The sequence below is a fragment of the Hydra vulgaris genome, chromosome 12 (assembly GCF_038396675.1).
Source record: "Hydra vulgaris chromosome 12, alternate assembly HydraT2T_AEP".
In the NCBI taxonomy this organism is placed as follows: domain Eukaryota; kingdom Metazoa; phylum Cnidaria; class Hydrozoa; order Anthoathecata; family Hydridae; genus Hydra; species Hydra vulgaris.
The window spans coordinates 65787339-65814147 of NC_088931.1; the positions used below are offsets into that span (position 1 = coordinate 65787339).

Consider the following 26809-nt stretch of genomic DNA (forward strand, 5'->3'; position numbering starts at 1 on the left):
TAATGTGTAGCAATCATGCAAAAGTACGTATCAAAGCATGCAAGTTAGACAAACAGAAATTGTAATTTACTTTTTTATTAAACATACTTTTTGATTCAACATTCATCATTTTTGGAGTAGCACCACATATATAACATTTTTGTGTAGAGCGCGTATCGGTTAAAGCATTGCATACTTTTTTGTCTGTCATCGTAACTAACAGGTTGTGTTTCGCAATAAATTTAAATTCACCAACAGTACACAGTATTGGAAGAAGTTCAGATTTCTTTCAAAACTTTGTTAGTTTCTATTACAATAAATTCCTGTGTTTTTTTTGAAATTATGAGTCTGATTGGTCGGCAATAAAGTGTTAACGATAGCCGAGGATTTGGACAAACAATATTATTGCAATAGTCATCACTAAATCTCAATGGGACAAACGCAAACTCATGATTAACATCGGAGTTCTCAAATCTTTGCTTGGAGGTATGAACTTCCGTCACATCCCCATTTGCTTAATGTAAACAAACGATGTGCTATTTCAGCAGTTATAATTAATTCATCGGATCACTCCGCAATAGTAATAATTCTTCAACTTATTACTAATTGGTTTTAAACTTTACTTTTTATAGATGATTCTTCAAAGTTTTTTTTTGTCTGACTTTGAGACCAACTTCCTTCAGATATTGTGGAAGCTTAGGACCGATACAAAATTATTTTAAATTCCAAATTATTGCCATATAACTTTTATTTTTGTTTAAAAAGTTATTCATAGTTCTATTGGCTGCCTTTCACTTTTTCGCAAATTTAGCGGATATGATTGTATTTTTTAAATGTATATTTTTTCGAATGACTAGTAACATCTTCTGTACTATAGCCTTTCCGAATAAAGACACACAAAAAAGAACTTTGTTCTTTCTTTGTATATTTTCGCCATTCTTTAAATAACTCCACTTTTATAATAGAATACGCTTGGTCTGAAAAAAATAAAAATCAAACGAACAGACGTGGGCAGCTAAATTTTTATATCTAGACACCTTAAAAATTCACCACAGCAGAGTTAATTTTTATAACAAATATACAAGTATATTTGTTTTAACAATTAACTATATAACAAAATATATAACAAATAAACAAGTATATTATCAGAATTTATAAAACGTTGATCATAAATATAAATACATATAACAATGCAACTTAGGTAATAAAAAATAACCAAACTAACAATGTATATTGCGAATGAAGGTTTGTGTTTAAAAATTATTAAGTTGATAAGAATTTATTAACAAAATATATGTATATAATTTTAACAAGAAAACATTTATTTTAAAACTCATATCCATTTCTTCTCAAAATTGTAAAAGAACGATTGCGTTAAGGTATGACGAGGATCATACGCGGCTAAAATAAAGCAGACTTAATTAAATATTCTTAGATATGTAGTATATAATTTGATATATTTCATCAAAAATGCTTAACTATAATATAATATATTATATACTTAATAATATATTTTTATTATTACCTGGTCCAGGACTGTTAAATGCATTCTTAGCACATCTGTTAGTCGACGACACAAACATAGAACTACTTATGGGGAGTTTTGGTTCTTCGTATTTTACTAGTTCATAATGGCCAGGCCCTGGAGTGATAGGTTTAGGCGGTAGTTGTGCTGCATGATGAAATACACAATAACAACGTTTATGTCTAAAAATAAAACTAAAGCAATTTAACATTGCAATTATTTTAAAATATTTACTTGCAAACAGACACTTAAATTTAAAATAAACATACAAAAAAAAAGCAGATTGAATTAGAGAAAATCAAATCGCGCTATTTTAACTTTTTAATTGAAAGAATATAAATTTTTTATTTTTTCAATTAAAAAGTTTCTGGATAATAACTTTAATTATTTTTTTTCATTTTTAAAATCTATTTGCTATAGAGTGTTGCGGCGACATTGATGTTGGACAAAATATTCTATTTGCAAATAGAGAACCGTTTATTTAACAGTAATGTAGAAAAGTGACAGGTGGTCTAAAAAGAATATTCTTCCACAGTATGAAATTATGATCAACTAACAGATTTATTTAACAAATCAATCACAATCATGATAATTTTAATAATATTTTAATAATTGGGTTGAGATCTGATGATCTCGGGCACCAAAGCTACTAATTGATCTTCTTTGTGTTAAACCTGTGTGTTATACCAAAGAGACATAATAGACTGGAGGGAGAACAAAGTTAAAATACGTCATTTCTCAAGGAACAGTCTTAGTAGTAACATGATTTTCTATTAAACACCGCGTAATTAATTTAAAGTTAACCAATCATATTCCACTTTTAACAAAAATTATCCATTGATATTGTTTCGAAAGGTCATAAGTAATTGAAGCATTGCAAATAAAAAGATTAAAGTTTAAAAAATTCGTAAACAATATTTTTTTATGCTGTGCTTTTTGAACGACTAATAATAAATTTCTAGATTAGAACTGAATTGGTAAATGTCTAGATGAGAATTGGTAGTATTTTTGTCGGATTTACAAAAAGGTATTTAATATGTCTATATTCAAAATATAGCAATTTGTTTTTAAATCCAGCAAAAATACTGCAACAAAAGACAAAATTCTGGAGAGATATAATAACTTCCTTGCCGAAAAAACGTTCTTTAAGAACGTAACAAACCTATAGCTAAACGGGGAAGCAAAAGATAAGGTTAAGGAAAAAATAAAGGTTAGCTTATAAGGCTAAGGATAAGATAGGATAGGCTATAAGGTTAAGGATAAGATAAAGACAACAATAAGTTCAATCAAGTAGTAGAGATTGTCTAAAACTTTGATATTTGTACCTAGTATCGAGGTATTTAAAAAACGATTACTTTACGTAAATCATGATTTTTGTTGTGATTACTACCTTATAGTTGGAACAGTTGTTAAAAAACTTATCTAGTCAACTTTTAAGAGAGTAATCTATTTTGATAACAGCTTACAAAGATTACAAACTACATTTTAAAATTTTCCTCTATCAACGCAAAGACGCTATTTCGACTTGCAGCTGGATATTGGAATAATACAACAACGACTGTACTACGATTTTAAACGAACTTCGGCTTCGTTCTCCCTCCATTCTATACCACACATAGTATAACCACCATGGTTATACTATGTGTGGTGTGAGGCGGAGTCTTATTTTGATGGAGGATGTATTGTTTGCTTCTGGCCAAACAGCTGCCTTCTCGATAAAATCAAAGGCCTTTGTTTAAAAAATGTTTTCGTATTATATTTCGTCGATGAGCTTTTACCGCATTTTCGTCTTGCTCTCTAAATAGCATTTGTAATATTTCTCAGCTACGAACTTTTTACGTAAATACTTGGCATTTTTCAACCCAAAAATTTAACTCATCGTTTAAATTACTTTTGCCCAATCTTCTAATGCCCAATGCAAACAAAATAAGGTAGTCTTCTTGTGGAAATGTTTTCTAGTTGAGGCATAAATAAACCCATTTAGGAATTAAATTTGCTTGATTTGGATTTGATGATTTGGATTTGATGTTAGTAATTTTATGATTTGGATTTGATGTTAGTAATTTTATGATTTGGATTTGATGTTAGTAAGCTACTCAAAAAATTTAAATTTGACTTATTAATATCCATTGGTCGAAATTCGGCTCAGAATTGTTTAAAAAGAGGTTCTTCTAGACTTGGTATCTCCTTGTAACGCGGTAAAAGTTTGATATGGCAGCCTGTTTTGATTATGGCAAAATGATAGTTATGGAGGAGATCTTTTCCTTAATTTCTACACATTGATTACAATTTGGTTGCTATGGTAACTAATTTTAAATAGCAACCTATTTTTACATTAACGTTATTTTAACAGTTTTATATTAGGCGTGTGTATTAAAATGAGTTTCAAACTCCATATGAAATTCATATTTTATTTGGTTGCTACGGATACCTAATTTTGTTGATTATTTCCGCCTAACACCAGAATTGATTGCTTTTTATTACAATTTATTTTATATATTTATAAGGTAATACTTAGCCACAGTATAGATGCTAATGTCATTTTAAGCTGTTATAAATGAATATTAGCATTAATTGAAAATTAATGCTAATATTCATTAGAATTAATTGAAAAAAAAAAAAAAAGCCGGGGTACTTTTTACTTTACTGTTTATATCTCAGAAACGACGATTATAAAATTGAATATTCATATATTTTTAAGTGAAAACAGTTTTAGCATTTTTAACTCTAAAGCTCATGAACAACTTTTAAATCTGGAACAACTTAAGGTATTTAAGTTCCAAACTTAAAGTGTATATGTTTTGTATCAGCAGTCACAAATTAAATGAATTCACCTAAAGTTATAAAAAAAGATGAAGGATTGCAGATGATAATAACACAGTATTTGAAAAAAAGTCCATAAATTGGTTAAATGAGATTTATATCACTGTAGACAAAGAAGCACCACTACCACTACCACTGCTCCAAGTTACTTCCAGTTCCATGGGAAGGCTAAAAGTACAATTTGAAAATGTTGGCAAAAAAAAATTCAAACATAAAAAATTTTTTTGGTTAAAAAACTAATTCTGGAACTAGCAGAGTTAAGAACATCAAAAGAGTTAATCTACTATTCATCTTTTAAAGCAAGAAGGCAGGCTAAAAATGCACTAATTTTAGGTCAAATGCTACAAGATGTGTCAGATGGGTTTTGTTCAGTGGAGACACCACTGAGACACCACTAGCAACACTATATTCTCCCACAAAAGCTGTTTTTCTGAATTGAAGGTTAACGAAGCTGGACTACCAAAAATTGAGAAATGAAGCCATGACTGTTGGGTCTAAGATTTATCCAACTTACAATTTTTTAAGAGATAAAAAAACAAACTGAATGGCACTAGTAACATATATTGTAGAGTCAAACTATTCAGCTGAAGTAAGTCTTCAAGCAATTTTAGATTGTACAACGTCTCCCTTGTGTCTGTTGAAAGAAGAAGTAATTATCATTATATGCATGAATTAAAATAATGGAATGCTTTCTTCACCTTTCCAAAAAAAATGGATAAACAGAAGTGGCAGGAGCGTAGTACAATACAAAAGTTATCTGTAACAACAAACATAAAATCCAAGAAGACTTCTTAGATTAATTATTGTTGTGGCCTGATCTGGTGGTTAATGATGGAAATACAGTTCGCCATTTCAATCTAAAAGTGTTGTGGCTGAAATTTTAAGTACTGTCTCGAAGTAAGTTTATTTATTTGTAAACATTGTTACTACACTGAGCTGACTTTTATTTTGTAATTATATGATTGCCTCTTTCAAGTCGCTCATTTGTTTGTACAGAACTACCGATGATATTACATGCCACAAAGTTTGCACAATATATTGTGAGATTGTGAAGAGAACGGTATTGCCTTTTGACATGCTCTCTGAAGAGGCACAGGAAGCACGAAACAAGAATTTCAAACGTTTCCGTGAAAACTACACAGGCAAATTTAGTTGTTTAAAAACAATGATATATTATGCCGACTTTGGTGCTCACGAGACCTAATAGTCAGCAGGTTGAGGCATTCAAATTCTCAAAAATCAAAATCTCAACTTCCAAAGGGAGTTAGTGATTTGCTTCAGGCTCCAACTGTTGATTGATTGAAAAATGATTTCTTATTTTATGCATGTATAAATGTTTTACAAAATGTTGATGTATTTTAAATTGTCAAGGTTTTCTTGCACTATTTTTTGTTCTATTATTAATTACCTAAACCTAATTACCTTAAGATTTAAAATAGGACCCTTAAAAATCTGATTTAAAATTTATTCAAAATCCATTTACTTCTGTGTAACTAAGGAAAATATTTGGTTGTTAAACTATCAAAAAAAAATTATAACTTTTAAATGAAGTGCGACCTCGTCTTGATACTCATTCCAAAATTAGTGAATATTTCACTCGTAAAAAATCTGCAACTATTAAAATAGGTTGTTGCTATGCAAAATTAGGTGTCCATACAACCAAACAAAATATTATCACTTTTAAAAGAAGCACTGACCTCATATTAGTACTAATGCTAAATTTAATAAATAAAAAACTAATATTTAATTAGTAAATATTTTTGCCCATTTAAAGTGAATTCTGGCAGATTGTAAGATTGGAAACATGATTATGAGATAGATCCCTGAATAAACTCAAAATTTTACAAAAATTAGCAGGAATACTATTACAACCAATAAAATGTTAAAAAATGGGATAATAAGAAAATTTTAGAATAGAAGTTTGATGCACCCTATTATATAATATACCCTATTGTTGAGAACTGCTTGAAAAAAAACACAAAAAAAACCTAGATTATAAGCAAATAGAATAAAAAATAAAAAGCCTAATATATATTATTATATATAATATATATTAAACACTAATTATGTTTGAAATTTTTGTTTATTTGCGTTTGGTAGGTGAGTTTTAAATTATATTCTGATTTACGTTAAGGCTCTTCATGAGGAAGAATGGAATTATTGAACACAGTCTCATTTACTGCCATAGCCAATAATCTTAACTCAATAGTGCGAGGAATTTCTTTTATTATATTCAGAGCCGTACCAAGGGCGGGGCTGGCCGGGCTGCAGCCTGAGGCGCCAAAATTGGGAGGGTGCAAACTTTAATAAATTAAAAAAACAATAATCAGTTTATGAAACTAATTTTCACAGCGTCGCTGCTGTTGAACAGAAAATTAATTAAAATTCCGCCTCTTGACACAAACTCTTAAATATTAAAGCTCATATACTGAACAAAAAAGCGCCCTATAACACTAATATACCTTTGATAACTTTTGAGCATTATAATTCTATTATGAGTCGAACCCAAAAGTTATCTGGTGCTGAATTTAAGAAGAAAAGAAAACAGCGCCAAGAAAGTGACGAGAAACTACAAAACTGTTTCAAAAAGTGGTTGGTAACAAACTCAGTGGAGAAACAAATTATTTCAGAGGATATTTGTATTGAAACTAATGATAATTCAACAGATCGTATAATTGACTTTAATTGAGTTCAGATCATCATTTGGAATTAATTGAAGAGGAGATTTTCATCAGCCAAAGTCAAGAAGAATTTTGCACAACTGATTCAGAACCAACCAGGGAAGATGAAAATGCCTAGCTTTCAGGCCCAGCTGAAATGGACGAGGATGAACTTCATTCAGAAATCTCAGAAATTCCAGTGGCCTTGGAAGAAAATTTTCAACATAGGGATCCAGCAACATGGCCTAAAATAACGGACAAAACAAGATGCTTTTTGATTGAGCATAGGTCAGAGCAAGACAGAAGAGAATTTTTCCCAAACACGCTGTGTGATTTTGACAACAGAATGCGACACTTCAGCTCAAAATGGTATGAAAAAAATCATCCCAATGGTAAAAAATCTGTTCGCACTTGGCTGCAGTACAGCAATAAAAAAGATTCTTTATTTTGTTTTTGCTGTTTGTTATTTTTAACAACAAAAACCAACAATTTCTTAGAAATTTCTAAAGGGTTTTGTGACTGGAAAAAACTAAACCCAAGAATTCCTGAGCATGAAAACAACAATGAACACCAAAGATGCTATTCTGATCAGAAAACTCTTGAAAAAACCTCAAGGAAGGAAAGACCCTGAATTCTGATCTGTAAAGAGTTATTAGTGGAGAGATGAAAAAGCGGAGAGATATCTTAAAAGTGATTGTTGATGCAATTTTTTTCTGTGCCAAGAACAATCTTGCCCCTCGGGGAACAACAGAAGATATTGGTCAACAAAACAATGGCATTTTTCTGAGCTTAATTGAGCTGATTAGCCATTATTATCCTTTAGTGGCTGAACACATTGCGTCCGTTAAAGCAAAAAAAACCACAACATCCTACTTTTCTCCTTGAATTCAAAATGAGCTGAATGAATTACTTGGGCAGAAAGTCAGGAAAGAAATTTTGTCAAACATCAAAGAAGCTAAATACTACTCTGTTCTGTTTGACTGCACTCCAGATACCTACCACAAAGAGCAGATAACTCAGATCATCAGGTATGTCCGCATCAGTGATGAAATCTGCACAATTAAGGAATGCTTTGTGGACTTCATTAAATCTCACCAAAAAACCGGAAAAGGTCTTGCAACAGAAATAAGTGAAAAATTGGAGAAGGATGGTCTAAGCATTTCCGATTGCCGGGGCCTAGGCTATGACAATGGAGCTAATATGTCTGGAAAATACAATGGCGTCAAAGCTCACATCCATTCTCTTAATGAGTCAGCAAGATTTGTTCCATGCGCAGCTCACACTTTAAATCTTGTTGGTGTTCATGCTGCTGAGGTTTCCCCATTCATGATTACGTTTTTTGGAAAGGTTCAAGCCATCTTTAACTTTTTTTCAAGCTTCACGTCAAGATGGGAAAAACTGAAGAAAACGTTGACCATCTCATTAAAGGGAAATAGTGACACAAGATGGTCTACCAAAAAAGAAGCAATTACACCATTGCACAGATGTTCTTACACATTGCAAAGATGTTCTTCAAGTTTTGGAATCCATTATCCACAATCCCATGACAAATGCTGTCACAGTTAGCAGTGCAAAAGAACTTCTCATTCATATTGATTTTAGTTTTTTGTGTTTGTTGGATTTCTGGTGTCAAATTCTTTCTCTTAGTTGAACGGGAAAACAAACTGCTTCAGTCAAAAACCATTTCATTTGACATTGCCGTAAAAAAAATGAAATGGTTGAAGGCTTTCATTCAGAATTTTTGAGATGTTGGGGTGGACAATATTATCAAAGATGCCACAGAAAAAGCTAACCAGAGCGGAATTGATGGTGGCTTTCCAATTAAGAGGAAGCGCAAAGTGAAGCGAATAGCACTTTATGAAGCTGAAGATGACTCTCACCTTCTCACAGCAGAAACAGAATTCGGATCTCAGTGCAACCTTGTGTTTGACAGCATTATTACACAAATAGAGTGGCGGTTTGAGGCTGATGTCTGCTGTATCCTCTGATTTTGGCTACCTCAGTGGGCATTCACTCTCTAAAAGTTCAGTGGATGAACTCAAGAAAAAAGCTGCAAATTTATCTCAAATTCACAAGGCAGATTTAGATTCTTCCGATTTCCAGTCAGAAATGGCAAGCTTTAAATAACAAGCTGCCGCAATGATGGACAACTTTGAAAAATCTAGCCCGATTGACATTTTGCAGCTCATTTATAAATATTCTTTGACCGATGCTTATCCCAACACAACAATTGCTATTCGCATCTTCCTCACCATACCAGTCACAGTTGTTACGCGTGAGAGAAGTTTCAGTAAACTTAAGCTCATAAAACACTATATGAGGTCAACAATTGACCAAGAACGTTTGTCTAGTTTGGCTATGATTTCAATTGAAAATGAAGTGGCAAACAACATTGATTTTGATGATGTCATTAGTGAATTTGCCTCAACAAAAGCCAGAAAAGTGGCATTGAACTAAAGTTTGTGCAACCTTAATGACAAATTTTACTTATAACTTGATGTGATAAATTTTGTGATCAATAAATCATTTTTTTCGTTTAATTTTCTTCTTTTTTTTTTAAGGAAAGGGAGGGGGAAGGGAGAGGAAGAGAGGGCGCAATTTTCTTTTCTTGCCCGAAGCGCAAAATTGGCTCGGTACGGCCCTGATTATATTAGGTGGATAGTTTGAATCAGAATGAATATACATAAGTTGGTTATTAGGTCTACAATATGGTTGATAAGAACTGTTAATCAGGTTTAATGCTACATCAAGATAATTGACAATTTTAATATTACATTGGATGGAGATAAGTAGGTTGTCACTTTTAAAAATATGCGTAAAAAGCTTTTTGATTTTTTCCATTTGTTGGCCGCTTTTGTTTTCTAAAATAGCAAGCCCGTCGTCACAATACAAGGCAAAATTATTTTTATCGTAATGTTGAGAGAGCTGAAACAATATAAAAATACCAACTAGTTCGCAAACTTCAGCTCCATCAAATGCTGCCATTGTGACATCAAATAATCTGCCTCTTTTCTTTATCCAGACTTCATCGTATTTAAAAATTAAAAATTTTCTTGCATAATATATTAATTTTGCACCGCCATCATTTAAAATAACATGTTGTTCGGCGAAACTGATTGCACTAGTAAGAGCATTTTCACCAATAGATGGGTAAAAATCATTTATATCAAAAACAAGAAATTTGCAAAGGTGTTTACCCCCGATCCCTTTAAACCAATCTATAACAAATTGGGTGCTTTGCCACTGATTCAACTGTAGTTTATTTTTTAACTCATGAATAATTTTAGATAAAATGACTCTATTAATTCTTTCTACCTTGTTTTTCGAAGAATTTAAAAGGCAAAGCGAAGGGTTGTTAATAAAAAATGTGACATACATATGGATTTCAAGTCTTTTTGCATATTATCTTGAAACTTGCAATTAACTTTGCAAAATTTTATTGATTTAACGAAGTTTATAAGATCTTTTTCGAAAGAACGCACTTCATTTATTTGTGGTGGACATTTTGATGATTTGATTCTGTAGTCTGTATAATTTGAATCATTTCTTGGGTAGTTATTTATAAAAAAGAATGTCTTCCATCTCATTTTCTTTACAAGCAATTCTGTTTTGTTTAGTAGTTATAATTTATATTCTTTTTCAGATGGAATCGGTTTTTGGTTGAATATTTAAAGTTTATTTTTTTCATTTTGTCGACGACTTGAGTAGAGTGCTCATCTTGTAGGAGCAAATTTATAAATAAATAGACAATGCATTATTATGGTATAATAATAATAATAATAATAATACAAATATTCTTGTGCGTTTAAGAGTGCTCAATACTATTAAATAATACAGCAATATTTATATATTATATATATATAAATTAAATTTTTCATTATATATATATATACATATATATATATATATATATTAATATATATAAATATATATAAATATATATATTTATATATATTAATATATATATATATATATATATATAATAATAATATATATATATATATATATATATATATATATATATATATATATATATATTAATTATATATATATAATTAATAGTTTAGATATATGTTGTTATATGTACATATACATATATATATATATGTATATATATACATATATATATATATATATATATATATATATATATATACATATATATATATATATATATATATATATATATATATATATATATATATATATATATATATATATATATATATATATATATGTATATATATATATATATATATATATATATATATATATATATATATATATATAAACACACACACACACACACATATATATGAGAGAGAGGAGAGAGATTTAAATTTTTATTTTAAAAGTTTAGATAAATGTTGTTAGCTGATTTTTTCCTTGATATCAAAAACAAAGCCTCACTGAATAATTCATTAAACAATTATAAGTTAAATATTATTAAAAACTTTAAGAAATCAAATATATAGAACCTCCTTACTGAAAAGTAGATGGAAAAGGTTCTACATTGCATGGGTGATATATTGCAGAACCACTGTATGATTTGTCGCATCTGTTGCATAGATTATATGCTGCAGGACCAGGGTTTTCTGACTTTGCAACTGGCAAACATCTTTGTACAGTCGAATTAAATGGAATTTTTACTGAGCGAGATTTTGCATTTGCAAGCTCCTCACTTATATTATATGAGCCTAAAGAAATTACACATTTATAAATATTCTAACTACTATATCTTGCTAAAAATTATAACTAAAAACCACACCTGGAGCTGGAATATCCTTATTAGTACTTCCATTATTCAAATCACGTTTTTCCCTTAAAAACAAACACCCATGACATTATTTTTTTTTGTTTTTCCCATTATTATAATAATAAAAAAAAATAAAAATAAAATAATAATATACTATGCTATTTTATTTATTTTATTTTATTTATTTTATAAGTATTTATCTAAAATTGTATAGCATATAAATGAATTTTACAATTTTTTTGTCATAATGTATCTGGAGTACTATTCTTTTAGGTTAAAAAAATGATAAGTGGGAGATGTACCAACAGTGAATTACTTACGAAGGTATAGGTTTTTGATACCATCTCGAAGTATACATAAATATTTTTGAACAAACGTTTTTTGATGCAATGTTATGTTAGCAGTATTGGTTTTATATAATATTCTGTCAGGGTTTCTGCCTGTGATTTGAGTTTTGAGTTTATTGCATGTGTTGGGTTAGATAGGATTTTCTTAAATAGTTTTATATTTGTTTTATCAATAAGCTCATCAATATTGTGACAGATATTAAATTAGTGTGAGTTTATGGCATCAATCTCAATAACTTTGAGTGATTGTTTGTGGAATAGTTGAAGCCCTTATTTTGCTGCAATACTGCAATACGAAAGTATAGGGGCGCTGTACAGAATGCAAGTTTAGCAACCATCCGATGTTTAAGAATAAACTAGAACTAATTCACCTCTATGTTTTTAATCTCAATATTCAAGAGATTCAAAATCAAGAAATATTTTAATATTGGTACATCTTAAAAAAATAATATTAGTTATTAATTATTAAAATAATATTAGTTATTAATTACCTGAATAAAAGTCTAATTTTAGTACACTTTAGTATAATATAAATAGTAAAGTATTTTATTAGTATGCCTTTATTTTAAGTGAGGTCAGGCGTATGGTCATCATGATTACTCTGCTACTGGTAACAGGTAATCCAGTAGGATTCGCTTTTTAAGCAAAGCCCAGAAGAAGTGTACTTGCTGTTCTCATTAATATCTAATAACTGTAATGCCTATAATTTTATATATACATTAACCATAAACCTTGGGTTCACCTTAAATTATAGTATTCAGTTAGATGTACAGCCATGCACAAAAGTTTAATCAAGATAGAGTTTTTTATAATTATGTGCATGTTTTTCTAACATCAAAGTTAAACGGATATAGATTTTAAGTTTATTTTATTTATGTTTTGCTATTTATGCTTGTATCAATAAAATAAACAAAAAAAAAAAAAAATTCACATATACAACACTACTTCCGTAAAACTAATTAAACATTATACAACATATTTTACTGATGACATAAAAGTTTAATCAAGTTAATTAATGATACATTTTTCACACTTGATAACCAATTGTTATACTTAATTACCGCTATAAATTATAAATATAATGAGTACTCATGATTCTTAAATAAAAAAATAATTTTAAAATCACAAAAAATATCTAAAGAATAACCGCAATACTTTAAATTTCAATTCGCTTGCAAATAAGTAGAAAAGCAGTGTCAGCGTCAAATAAAAGCAGTGTCAGCGTCAAAGTGTCAGCATCAAATGGCAAATTATTAGACTGGTCAAATCAAAGAATCATAACAACATTAAAATTAATAAACTTATGTGTGTTTCTGAATTTTGCGTGCAAAAAACAGTGAAAACTAGGGAGCTAACAGGTAATGTTGTTGACATGCCTCGTTCTGGAAGACCACTGAAGGTTAGTAACTGTGACAAAAGTAGCATATTCAGAACAAGTAGAAAAAATCCTTCTTCAAAAAAATCCAAAAAAAGGTATCGGGTATTTTTTACATTGCAGTAAGAGAGCCTATCCTATCAATTATGAGCCAACGCAAAAGATGAAAACGGTGCAAAGAATGTTTGCTTTAGACAGTTTAAGACTGAGCAAAAGTGATATGGAGGGATGCACAGTGGGCGGAATTTCAAAAAACCTGGCCAAAAGTCAAAAAATGATTATAATTAATGGAAAATTTCTGTATAGCATTTTTTTGAATCCCCAACTTTGAATTTGACATAAGTGTACCAAAATTCAATAATGGTAGATCCAAAATGGCGGTGTTTTAAAAACATTAATCATTAGAAATGCCTTTGGGCTTTCGTGTTTAACCAATTAGTTCTAATTCGACATTTAAGTTCAATAGACTAATGTATTATTTACATTACATATATAAACATTATATATAATACCGATATATAATGTATTATGACTGTATTATTATGCCGCAATGTTAAAAAAAATAAATTGAAAAATTCATTATTTATTCTACTTATTTATTTGTTCAAGGAAAACAAGGAAAACTTTTATTTGCATCATTTATCATCATTGTTTCATTTATATTACTTTAAAATAAATCACCACAGTCATCTGAATCGTTTATTGTTGAAATATTGTTGATAAACTCAATCACAGACGAATGAGTTTCAGAGTTTTCGTTAATCTCCGGAGGTAATAACATTTGTAAAGCTTGAGAAGACAAAGATCTGCTAACTTTTGCATGAGATTTTAAAAGTGAAGATATTGCAGGATCTGACAAAACCAGAAGTCTGCAAAAAACGTCATGCATTGTATTTTTTTTGGAATTTTTCCTGGAGAAATCTTTGCGATATTTTTTTTCTCGATTCCTGTGCATCCTCAGATAGTTGTCCTATGGGTAGTATTGCTGTTTTTGTTATTAAGGCTCCATGAATAAGTACTTTGTGCACTGTTGTAGGCATGTTGTACCAAGGATACTTTTCAACAAAAAGTAGTGCAGTTTCGGTAGAATAATTATCGAGTTTGTCTGCGTCTAATGGAAAGCCACTAGATAATACCTGTAAAATTACATGAAACCGATTTATTAGTTCTAAATCCACTCCTAGAATATCAGCAGACACTTGTGAGTTTTTAAAAAATCTTCGAGCTGTATTTCCGTCATTTGTATTACCGCATCCTGGTTTCGGTCGATCAACTATTAACCCTAGCTGCAGCTTAAAAGCATTCTGGATTAACAATTTTTGTTGTAATATTATACTTTTTTCAATGTCAGAACGTGCTTGCCATTTTTTTATTCCAAGTTTATACCCAAGATGCAAAAAACATTCAAAAAAGCGAATCCATGCGTGCAACGTTGATAAACCGTATTCCAATTTTGATTCGTCAACTTTTATTTCTTTAACGAAATTGATATTATTGAATTGACTCGAAGTAGCAGAACACAAATAACACCGCATTGTTGATTTCGTCAATGTTATTGCATTGCAAACTTTTCCGTCAATCATTGTCATAACCAATTTATAATGTATTTTAATTTCTATTTCATGTTGAACAATGATGAGAGGAACCAGTGATTTAATTTTATCTTCAATATAGTCTTTTTCATTAATGCTTGTATGGACATTTTCGTGAAGAAATTGAAGTCTGATAGGTCGGCAAAATCGAGTAGATGAAGGTGTCCTATTTTTCCATAGAATAATATCTTGACCTAAAACTGAATTTGTACTCAAAAGTTGTAATGGTACAAGTGAAGTCAGAAAAACATTTGCATCTGAGTTTCTTCCATCGGCAAATCTCTGTTTATATTCGCTACGACCGGAACTGCCATCAAACCCCCACTTAAGAATTAAAATAAAATTTGATAAAATATTTACATTCAAGGAGTCAATTACATTTTGTTGAGTTTTTATAATTCTTAAACAAGTGTGATTTAATAAAGATTGCAGTTTTACTTCGGCGCTTATTTCAGTTACCGTTATATCTTCAGGGTAACACATTTTCTTGGCTTCTTTAAGTTTTTCGTAAGATGGTAAAAAAGAAGAGCTATTCGCAATTGCAGCACTTCTTATAATGCAATATTGATGTTTAGAAAGCTTTGCTTCCGTTAGTATAGAAAGAGCTGTTTCAGCACATAGTTCAGGTGTTTGTGAAATTTGAGACAATTTAAGGCTCTCTATATAGTTTGCGACTCGGTGTTGAATTGTGGAAGGTAAATCTTTAACTGTAACTCCGGCATTGCATGCTCCTGAAGCCCGAAGACTCATCTGAGAAGCAAATGCTAACTCGGATGAACTAAATGTCGAACGCATTTCCTCTGTTTTTCGCCGTTTCGTTCGTTCACTAGCTTCATCAAAATTCAAAGATGGTCGACCCATTGCACTATGGATTTTTCTCTCTTTATTTCGTGCTTGAACAATCTGAAATTATTTAAATGTTTAGTAAATATAAAAAAGTTTAAAACTTTAATAGAGATAAGCATTAAATAACTTACACAAATATTTGTTGAGGCTTTTAACCAAGTGTCATGTGTCTTCAAAAATATTTTTTTTGTTCGGTTACTACTTTTCCATTTTATTTTTAATTTTGTCAATACATTTTTTAGTTTCTTTTTATCATCTGTTGAAAATTGGAAACAAATTTTTCTTCTTAGACAACTGTGATTGCAAAATATTAAGCTGGTCATCTAGATTTGAAGATAACTCGTTTTTTAAAATTTTAAAAATTTCAATTCGAGGAATTTGCAAATGATCTTTTTGTGAACCTTAGATATTAATTGAAAATATAATAATTGAAAAAATCATAAAAAAATTATAACTTTACTAATCTAATTAAAAATAAAGTAAAAAGTAATCGATAATATATTATATTATATAAATTCGATATATAAGAGAAAGGTAAAATATACTGTTAATCATATGATTGTATATAGATATAGTTATTATGTTTTTTGAGAAACTGATTTTGTAAAATTCAATAAAACTATACAAAAATCGTCGTAGCTGAGGTAAAAAAGACGTCGTAACCGAGGGGGTTTGTCTCCCCCCCCCCCCCTACACTCTAACTTTGTCAAAATCTCATTCATGTGTGCTACTAATTTTTTTGTAGTTTTATTGCACTTAACAAAATCAGTTTCTCAAGAAACATAATAACTATATCTATATACAATTTGACTGATTTTGTAAAGAAAACAAAACACCGCCATTTTGTTTACTAAAAAACACGACTAGCACTACACAATATAAGTTAATGAAGTAATAGGCAAAAATAGGTGCCTTTTCTTTTAATCAATCTTTAGAATACACTTTTATGAACAACATCCAAATTATAACTAAGCGGAATCTCGCGGGTTCACTACTTTTTCAATGCTTGAAAAATAGGTTAAAAAAAATAAATAAACTTTATTCTGTACTTTTTTGTTCGCACTTTTCGCATAAAATTTAGAGAAATAATATAAAACTTTTTACTAAAATATTATATAAATACCTTGAATAGTATCGTCCATAGTTAGTTTTTTAGTAACGATAAATAACTTTTTTGTAAACGATACTTATTTGACCACATTTTTTTTTGTTTTTAAAATGCCTATTAAGTGTTTTTAATAACAGATGTTTAACTGCGTAGATTTAGGTAACTTTAAAATTTATACAATTTTTTCTTATACAATTAAATGCAACAGGGCTTTGTTTATGTAGTTTCAAAATAATAAAATCACAATAGCGATATTTTTTTTTGACTTTTGGCCAGCTTTTTTGAAAATTAGCCCACTGTGGGATGAGTCAAATTTTCAGGTTGTGAACCCGCAAAGAAAGAATATATGTTAAAAGATTTGCAACTGAGAAATATTGCAAGCGCTATTTACAAACAAGACGACAAGATTGTGGAGGCTCAGTAGACATATGGGGATATTTTTCCTACAAATGCCTTGGTTTTTGTGAGCTGTATAGTGGCCATATCAACCAATATACCAACAAAAACATACTTTAAACATGTTCCATGATTCCATCAACAAGGCAATTGTATGGCAGAAGCAAGCAATACATTTTCTAGCAAGTATATTTGTTATACATAGTATAACAAACTGGTTTGCCACAAAGAGGATCAATTTGTTGCCTTGGTGCCCTGGATCACCAGATATCAACCTAATAGAAAATATTTGGTCAAGGATCAACACTCATTGGTAAACTATCAAATTTAATCAACTGAGCATTTGAAGCAACTTCTGAATGAGTAATGAAAAGTGGCACATGAGATGTGCATGAAATAAGTCGAATCAATGCAAGACGAGTTCTTCTTTGCTATTGAGCTAAAAGAGGACACTTCAAATATTAAATTTGTATTTTTTTAAAATTTTTTGTGCATAGCTATACATTTTTTCCTAATGCTTTTCCAAAATATTCCCATCAGTGTTTTAAAGTATTCCTTACAGGAATTAACTTTTTTAAATACTCCAGGTCAGATCAGGGCTAAAATCATCAAAAATATACTGCTACTGGTATGATGTAACCCAGTACTACCTGCTCCATGCCCTGCTGCCTTTTAGGGTTAGCTATTTTTAGATAAAGGCTACAAGAAATAAACTCCAACTTAAAATCAATTAGGCTAACGATTGTGCCTCAATAAAAAATTTTTTTTTTTGGGAAGATGTTAACTGCATCCAGATAAAATTCCACTGCTTTGGAGCTCTTGGTTGAGTGAAGGCTAGAGACAGCGTTTCAATAAAAATACTCATCTTGGGCAGATTTTAATTGCATCCAACTAATGTCTTGTAGTAGACCTCCTAGGCTAAGACTTTAAGGGTAATCAGAATAATTCTGTTGACCAGCATTGAACACTTTCTTCATCTATTAGGCTGGCATAGATGTAAACCTGTGTTACATTGTTTTCTGCCTAGGATGATGAATGCTGGACATTCTTGACTCTACTCATAAATATCTGCTTGTGCCTCCTTGATAGTGGCTATGAAACTCTTCCTGTTATCTCCTAATAAGGGTACACTCTCTAAAAGAGTTTTAGAGCTGCAACTCCTAATAAGGGTACAGCTCCAAAACTCTTTTAGAAGTTTGGTTCTGAGGCCAGCTGGTAGTTAAGGTTTACCAAACTTTTTGGTAGTTCTCAGAGTGGCTGATTCCATCAACAGCTGTAAAATGTCAAAGTATTAGTGGTGTCATGTTGTGCATGAATGGTGTCCCTGTTAATGCTTTTGATGTGTATTGTTGAGGCTACATAAGGAGCCCTAAGTTATGAATTTGGATTAGTTAGCAGAACGGAGACAACTACATAGCTCATTGTTTGAGATGCTGTGCTTTATTTATGAACAACTCAAGTTGCCTTTAAACTTAAACTATGCCCAAAGTAGCCAATTATTATTAAATATTATATACTAAATATCAATATATAAATATTATACAAATAAAATATTATATATTAAATATCAAACATAGAAAACCATTCCCACAACCTAACTATTTTAATATTTCTTTCGCAAATTTTAGTGGTCTTCAAAGCAACTTTCCATCAGTTGAATCTTACTTCTTACAAAATTCACCAGACTTGGTTGCTCTTTGTGAGACTAATTTAAATTTGGCTGTTCATTCTTCATATCTCAGTATTGATGAGTAATATCATTTTGTATAGAGTCCAATAGTCAAATGTTTGGCTTAGGGGTATACTTAATCAAATTATTAATTTTTGTAGAGATTTGGGTTTGAATTTTTTTAGGTGGTTCCGATCATGCAATGTTCTCTATAAATCTTTTTTCTTGTACTCCTTCTTTGGACTCACCCTATTAACACACTATTAACTACTACTCTAAAGCTCCCAGAAATTTTTTTTGATTTTGATTTTCTTTATGATGGTCCTTGGGCTGATGTCTAACATTCTATCTCTATTTCATGGGACTGATCTTATTAGCTCTCCCAAATATAAGGTGAAATTATTTGCAAAGAACTTTTCTTCTAATTCGACTCTTGAATCCTATGGCTATACTTCCATTCCAGTTAAACAGATTAACCCATTGTTAGACATTCAAAAAACTCCAGCTTTTGTTGCTAAAGTCATATCTAAATTAAACTATTCTATAGTTTGTGGTCCAAGCAACATTCCTGTCATCGTCTTAAAAAGGTGTTCTCCAGAACTCCCTTCAATTCTCTCTAAACTATTTAATAAGTAATTGACTGAATCTTGTTTTCCTGCCTGCTTAAAAATGGCATCTGTGGTTCCAATATTTAAAAACTCTGAAGAGCATTCTGACTCTCCAAATATTGTCCAATCAGTCTTCTATCTGTTATTATTGTCCAATCAGTCTTCTATCTGTTATTATCGTCCAATCAATCTTCTATCTGTTATTATCATCCAATCAGTCTTCTATCTGTTATTAGCAAGATTTTTGATCAACAAGTTTCTCGCATCCCATCTTGAGTCAAATAACTTGCTGTCAGATAATTCAATACAGTTTTTGATCTTCTCGCTCTACGGCTGACTTACTAACTGCTGTAACTATAAACTCTATTGTGCATTAGATGGCATAGCTAAGTCTTCTTCAAAAACTAGCCTTTAATGATGTATCTGGGTAAGTCTTTGAGATTATCAAATCCATTCTTTCTAAATACTTTGCTAAAGTCATCCTCGAAAGCCATTACTCTTCTTTATTTCCAGTAACTTCTGAGGAGCCTCAAAGTTCTATCTTTGGTCCTGTTTTATTTCTGATTTACAATAATGATCTTTCTGACAATCTTACATCAAAGTGGTTCTATTTGCTGTCAAATCAACTTTATGCTCCTGTCTTGACAAAAAGTCTTCTCTTTTCAATTGGTTAGAACAGGGAACTGATCTTAAATCTGATCTCACTTCTGTAACAGATTAGGGCTTGCAGTAGCTTGTAAATTAGAGCTCCAACAAAACTCAGTTATTTACTGCTAACAACTATTGAAATTATGTTGACATTTATATATTAATGAATGGAGATGGTCTCACTGAATCCTCTACTTTGCATCTTTTTGGATTATCTTTTACTACTGACTTCTCATGGAAACCATATATACAATGAATTACAAAGTTAGCATCTTTTAAGGTTGCTTCTCTCTATCGTGCTTGCCATTACTTTACTCCTGATTCCATTCTCAACCTCTGCAAATCTCTTATTGGTCCCTGTATGGAATATTGTTGTCTTATTTGGGCTAGTTCTTCTAGCGATACTCTTTCTCTTCTAGACAAAGCTAAAAAACACATTGCAAATGTAATTAGCTCTATCTGCCAAGCTTGAGCCACTCTCCCATTGTTGTAAGGTTGCATTTTTTTCTCTTTTCTAATATTACTACCATAGTCGCTGCTCAAAAAAGTTATTATTTCTTGTTTAATCAGCCAAAACTCATTCTCGCTTGACTTGTCATTCTGCAAAGTCACACCCTTTTAATGTATCTGTCTCTGCATACACTAAAAACTTTTGTTTATCTAGTTTTTTTTCTTGCATTTAAAATTTTTGAAACTATCTCCTATCTTTATGTTTCCCTGACTCAAACAACCTACAACTTTTCATGTCTTCTGTCAGCCGTTTTCTTGCTCTTTAACTTTATTCTTTATTTTCTAGTAACTCCCAATAATAGTGGTTGCTTGCAACTTTGTTGGGAGTGAATTGCCTATGCAGTAAAAGTGTAGTGGTAGAGCACTTGCTTCATAAACAAAATGTTCTGGGTTCGATCTCCAGCACATCCCTGGTAGTACTCCGCTGAACTTATTTCTCCATCGCAGCGGCCTTGTTCTTCAAGGCTCATGTTTTGGAGTTATAAAGTTAAGAGAGGGTTGTAACCACAATTTAAAAAAAGTTGCCTTCTTAATTGTTCTTTTCAGCCTTAGGGGAGGGAGGAGGAGGGGTGTGAATTAAAAAAAAAAAGAATTAGTCAAATTAAAAAGTATGAATTAAAAAAAATAAATAATATTAATATTAGTACACCTTAATAAAAATAATATTAGTGCACCTTATTAAAGTAACAAAATACAATAACTATCAAATACAACAAAAGATATTATTTACTAAATCACTATTATGTTATAAATATAATGTAAAAAGAATAAAAAATTTTATTCTGAAGCAAGCAAAATGAAAAAAAATAAATAAAAAATGGAAAAATTTAGGTAAAAATAATAAATTTAGAATCAAGTAAATGTGGCAAATGAACTTTTAGTCAATGCAGTCATACCTCAGAAACCACCATAAATTAAAAACCATGCACCAAAAAAAATCTGATCTATAACACAAAGAGAAACTACTTACCTGGAACAAGTATTCCATCCTATGGCATCTTAGATTGTGTTTTGTGTATTGGTTTAAAATGCAATCGATGCTTGAAATGGTTGTAATTAAAAACTAATGATATTGAAAATATAACCCAGTCAGGAGAGAAAAAAGATATAAAAAGCTTCTGAGGTATGGAGGTGTGCATGGACAAAAGTTTACCAGTCAAAGGTAAAATCAATTAAAAAGTGATTTGTATACCAAAGTACTTTCATTTTAATTAAAATTCAATGTTTTTAATCAAATATCTAGATTAATATTATGATCTTGCCTTAAAAAAAATAAGATAAGGTGAAGAGATTATTTTTAAAAATATGAATTTTTTTATTTATAAATATGAACAAAATAATTAACAGCTCAAATGAGAAGAACTGTTTAAGTAAACAAATGGGTCTAAAACCGATTGCTAATTTTTTATAAATAACTATAACATATATCAGTTGTTTAATAGCTGTTTAAAAACAAACAAACAAAAAACTCACTGAGACATAAACGCAATTTTTGTTGGATTTTTTTTAGCCAATCTGTGTGATATTTCTTTGCATACCTTTGAACAAAATCAATTGATCAATATTGCACAAAAATGAAAAAAGTAGTATTGTAAAAAAATGTAACTAAAAAAATTACATTATAATGATTTGGCGCAGGTGTGATTAGCTTACAGCTCCTCTGCACCATGGTTGGAGGGTGAAAATTTCTAAAAGTTAAATCAACGCTATCTTCATTACTGCTGCATCATGGTGTCAATAGCATTTTTAAATGTGAAAATAAAATGAAACCTAAACTTTCCTAGTTAATTCATTTCATTATTTTATATTATTATTTTCAGCATTTCATTATTTCATTATAGTTAACCAAGACCTAAAAAATGATCTATCATGAAAAAATAATAGTGTACTAGCATAAAGAATAATAGGTAGATAATGGGTCAAAACAAAACTGATTATTTTTTTCATTTTTTGCTTAAGAATTATAAAAGCATCTCTAGAGGTAAGGGGCTGTTCAACTATTATGTGACACATTTTTTGTTGTTTTTAGAGATCCCCCTTCTCTATGCGACAATTTGTGGCATTTTGAAAATTCCAAGTATTCGAGTTCCACGCATTTTAATAATTTTTGAAGATCAGTTTTTTGTTTTTTTTAAATTGACCTCAAAATTTATTTTTGAGATCAATTTAAAAAGTTTAATTCAAAAAGATACACATGAGATCAGATAGTGGTTGACCAACTAGACAATGAGGTTTTACTTTTGAAATCTTATTTAATAATCCAACATATAAACAAACTGTTTTGCATTGTTTTTCTTGATTTGATAGTGGCAAAATAAAGACTACATTTGGTACAAATTCTATTTGGTAAAAAACTTTGTATGCTTGAACATGAGTATGGCAATCCTTTCTGAAACATTAGAAATCCATTTTGAAACTTTTTTGTAACTATTGTGAGAAAAAGGTTTTACTGAGTGCTGTAAAGTTTTTTTTTTATCAATGCATTCAAGGTCATCTTCTCCTAGGAAAGAATTAGTGGGTGAATGTAGAAAACCGTTTGGAATAACATGAAACAATGAGCTAGGACAATGACCACATTCGTTTTGATCATGATATTTTACAATTTGAAGCAAATACTACCTTTCTCTAACTCTGTTATCAAACTAATTTAACTGGAAATATTTTTCAATGTTTAGTTCTTTGTACTTAACATTGATTTCAAATCTATAGATAACTGTGCTGGAATTAATTTGTGAAAAATTTCCAACTTGCCTTCTCAAGGATTTGTTTGTTGCATCTACTTTTAAAATAAAATTGTTCCTAAAATGATTGAGTAAAATATAATTTTTTCTAGGTTGTGGTTTAGCAAGCCATTCTTTTCTATACCCTGTTAAAGGCACTTCTACTGGCAACATTGGTGGCCACAAACATTTCATCTAGGTCATGCTCTTTGGAATAAATCTTGGTACAATGAATTGTTTTTTAAAATCTCAGATTTTTATCTGACCCATCATCAACAGTCATAACTGGTTAAAATCAGCTTTAGTAACTCATTAGTAATTAAGCTTTCAAGAGCAGAAAAATTGTTAATTATGGTCATGTCCTTTAAGTGACTACATACTGTTGATGCATCATATTTTTCACAAATGATTGCTATGCATGTTGGGCGATTTGTAGATTTCATACAAAAAAAATAATAAAAAAGATTTCATACAAAAATAATAAGTCACAAATAAGTTTGTGACTTATTATTTTTGTATGAAATTTTTTTTGATTTCTATGGTGCAAGGTGTAAGTTTGTGTTGAGAAGCAATTACAAAATCATGATCAGCTAAAGTTAACTTGCACTTCATATGCATTATCTTTGATGCTTGTTTGCTTGCAGAGGTCAATCTATTTGGCACAGTGGTTTTATCATCATGGAGGTAAAGTCTTCAACCAAGTCATTTCATGTTTTTACAATTCTAACAATTTCAGTTTTTCTCCTATTATTATAAGCAAACAATATGATGACAATATCTACAATTGTTTTAATCAAACTGTCTTGATTACATGTTAGCAGTCAGCCTTATGATACTGCATTTTTAATTCTACATTTTTTCTAATATCCGGATCTAAAGCTTTTATAACTTTTTTTTCCTTTTAGTCTGATTGCTGGTTGGCATTTAGTGGCTATTTGACAAAGTAAAAAATCTGTTATTTTTATATCAAAAGTTTCCCTAGAATTTGTATTTCTCTTGTGACAACAAACTGCAGTTTTTTTTTCAGTAAGGTATGCAATATCTTTTTGTAAAATAAAGATTTTATTTCTTAACTGATCTACTCCTATTTGTCTACTCCTAAAAGTTTTAATACTTGTTGTATTTAAACTTTTGACAAATAGTTTTCTTGCAACCCATTTTCATTTTCTTCACTTCAACTGATGGGGTCACATCAATCAGGCCATCAAAAGTGATGTTTTTGATGTATTATTGTTCATTAGTTTTGTCCATTAAGAAAAAACATCAACTTTATTTTGGAGTTCAATTTTTTTAGCTCAGGAACAAAAAAAAAAAACAAAGAGCAAAATATTTTTGGAAAATGCTTCTTTCCGAAAATATTTTTTTTATTCTCAGAACAGATTTAGCTGTTTCTTCTTGAGACTTTGTTTTTGCTTTGGTTTGTTTGCAAATGCTTTAAAATATCATCCATAAACAGATTTTAAAGTTGATCCTTTTCACTAAAAACAAGTATGTAACAAAAATTAAAAATAAGTATGATATAAAAACTATATTTTTAATAAGAATAATACTAAAATTCATTATCATCATAACTAAAGTAATTAGACCAATTCATTGCAATATAGTGACACAAAATATTAAAAGTAGTAATAATAATAACATTAAAAATAATAGTATTGCAAAACTAAAAACAAAGTATTTATTGATACTATAGCGATCAAGAATAATATCGATTATGTATAATATTTGAAGATCTAAATTTAAGCAACTAAAGTTTTTAGTCTGTTTTATGTACAAATAAAATAAGATTTTTTATGGTAATATAAATAACCACTATCTGATTTTTGAATGCTTGTTCGATCAGAATTTCTTTTTATGCATGCAACTACCACAAGTAATTTGTTAAATACTTATTAGGGATTGTTCATAAAGTTTAATGAGAATCGCAGCGTAAAAGAGCTTAATATCTGTTACTTCTGCGTTTAAAATATATTTGCGTTGCATAATTTATGGACGATTCTTTATGGCATAAATTTAGATAAAACTTTTCTGTTTAATCATTTATGATGAACTTATAAAAAACTAAATTAAATTTTTAATTTTCATTTGCTATCATTCTGTTGAAGTTGTGGCATATTATATTCAGGCCTTGGAATTAGAAAAAATAAGTTTGGCAATTTATTGGAGACTTTAAACTTTTTGGTCGACACAAAATTTTTAACACAAAGGTTTCCCCATAAAACCATAGAAACAAGGTCAGCAAAAAATTGCCATCCTTAGCCACTTTTAGATCAACAGTTAGGTACTAAATTTGGTTTATAGAGTTTTTAGGAAAAAAAAAAAAAAATTATTTTATAATTAGGAAAGTCTTACATAATTAGATATGAAAATTCTTGATTTTAACTTCTGAAAAATATATTCTGTTGTTTTTTTTCCATATAAAAACTGACCAAATGTTACACCAATGTGTATTTCTTTATTAAATTTTGGAAATTGCATAGTTTATAAAAAGTTCCGTTATAGAACCAATTAATTGTTCAAATTTTATTGGAATTATAACAAATTAATAAATTGATTTATATAAATAAAAGTTAACAATATCTACTGATCCAAAATATCATATTAAAGAATGAACCTAAAAAGTTTTAAACTATTTCTGCATTAAAATTTTTTTAAGATAAAAATTAAGTAAGAGAGATTTATTTTTTCAAGAAATACTTATGGGCCAAAGTGAAAACAGAAATTTAATTTTTCAAACACTTTTTTGATCTTTTTGAATATTTTTACAATAAACTAACTAAATTTACATTTTAAAATACATTTATAAGTTTTTAAATAGTCTATGGAAAAATATTGATATTAATTTCTTCAGTTAATAAAATTTGAAATTTTTTTATTTTATATATTATTTTCCATTTATCATAATAAATAAATATTTAACTATGTTATAATTACATAAAAGCATTTCCATAACTATTTTAATATAATTTTAAAAAAAATCTAGCTTTGAAAAAATATTTATGCATATATATTACAATTCAGTAAATATCCTTTTTGTGATGTCACTCACGTAACAAAAAACAATGAAAAGCTTTATGTGTGAGCAAACTAGAATGCTTTTTTTGAAAATAATTTCATAAGCAAAAAGTATTAAAGAAACAAAATGAAAAAATTTTTTCATAATATTGTAGTAAAATACCTAAAAAAAAATTAAAAAAAGTTCAGTCACACATGTATCGTAATTTTATAGTTAATGATATATGTGTGA

General features: G+C 29.6%; 2 protein-coding genes across 3 annotated transcripts in view; both read right to left on the bottom strand.

Annotated features, from left to right (window-relative positions):
- Positions 1-1102: 1102 nt before the first annotated feature.
- Positions 1103-26809, bottom strand: part of LOC101236943 (O(6)-methylguanine-induced apoptosis 2) — a 39702-nt gene continuing 13995 nt past the window's right edge. For both annotated transcript variants that reach the window (XM_065814167.1, XM_065814168.1), the window contains exons 6-11: positions 22461-22530; positions 22316-22380; positions 11756-11808; positions 11474-11684; positions 1505-1686; positions 1103-1380 (exon numbers count right to left, since the gene is read on the bottom strand). In XM_065814167.1, the coding sequence (XP_065670239.1) occupies positions 1313-1380; positions 1505-1686; positions 11474-11684; positions 11756-11808; positions 22316-22380; positions 22461-22530 (649 nt within the window). In that variant the 3' untranslated portion in view covers positions 1103-1312. The remainder of the gene's footprint in view (positions 1381-1504; positions 1687-11473; positions 11685-11755; positions 11809-22315; positions 22381-22460; positions 22531-26809) is intronic.
- On the bottom strand, positions 14147-16189 carry LOC136088933 (uncharacterized). The gene is made up of 2 exons (XM_065814166.1): positions 16035-16189; positions 14147-15960 (listed from the first exon to the last, which is right to left on the bottom strand). Exon 2 carries the CDS (start codon positions 15916-15918, stop codon positions 14347-14349), a length of 1572 nt encoding a protein of 523 aa, XP_065670238.1. The 5' UTR covers positions 15919-15960; positions 16035-16189; the 3' UTR covers positions 14147-14346.

Coding starts and splice junctions, on each gene's coding strand:
- LOC136088933 (XM_065814166.1), bottom strand. CDS start 15,918: ATGGGTCGACCATCTTTGAATTTTGATGAAGCTAGTGAACGAACGAAA.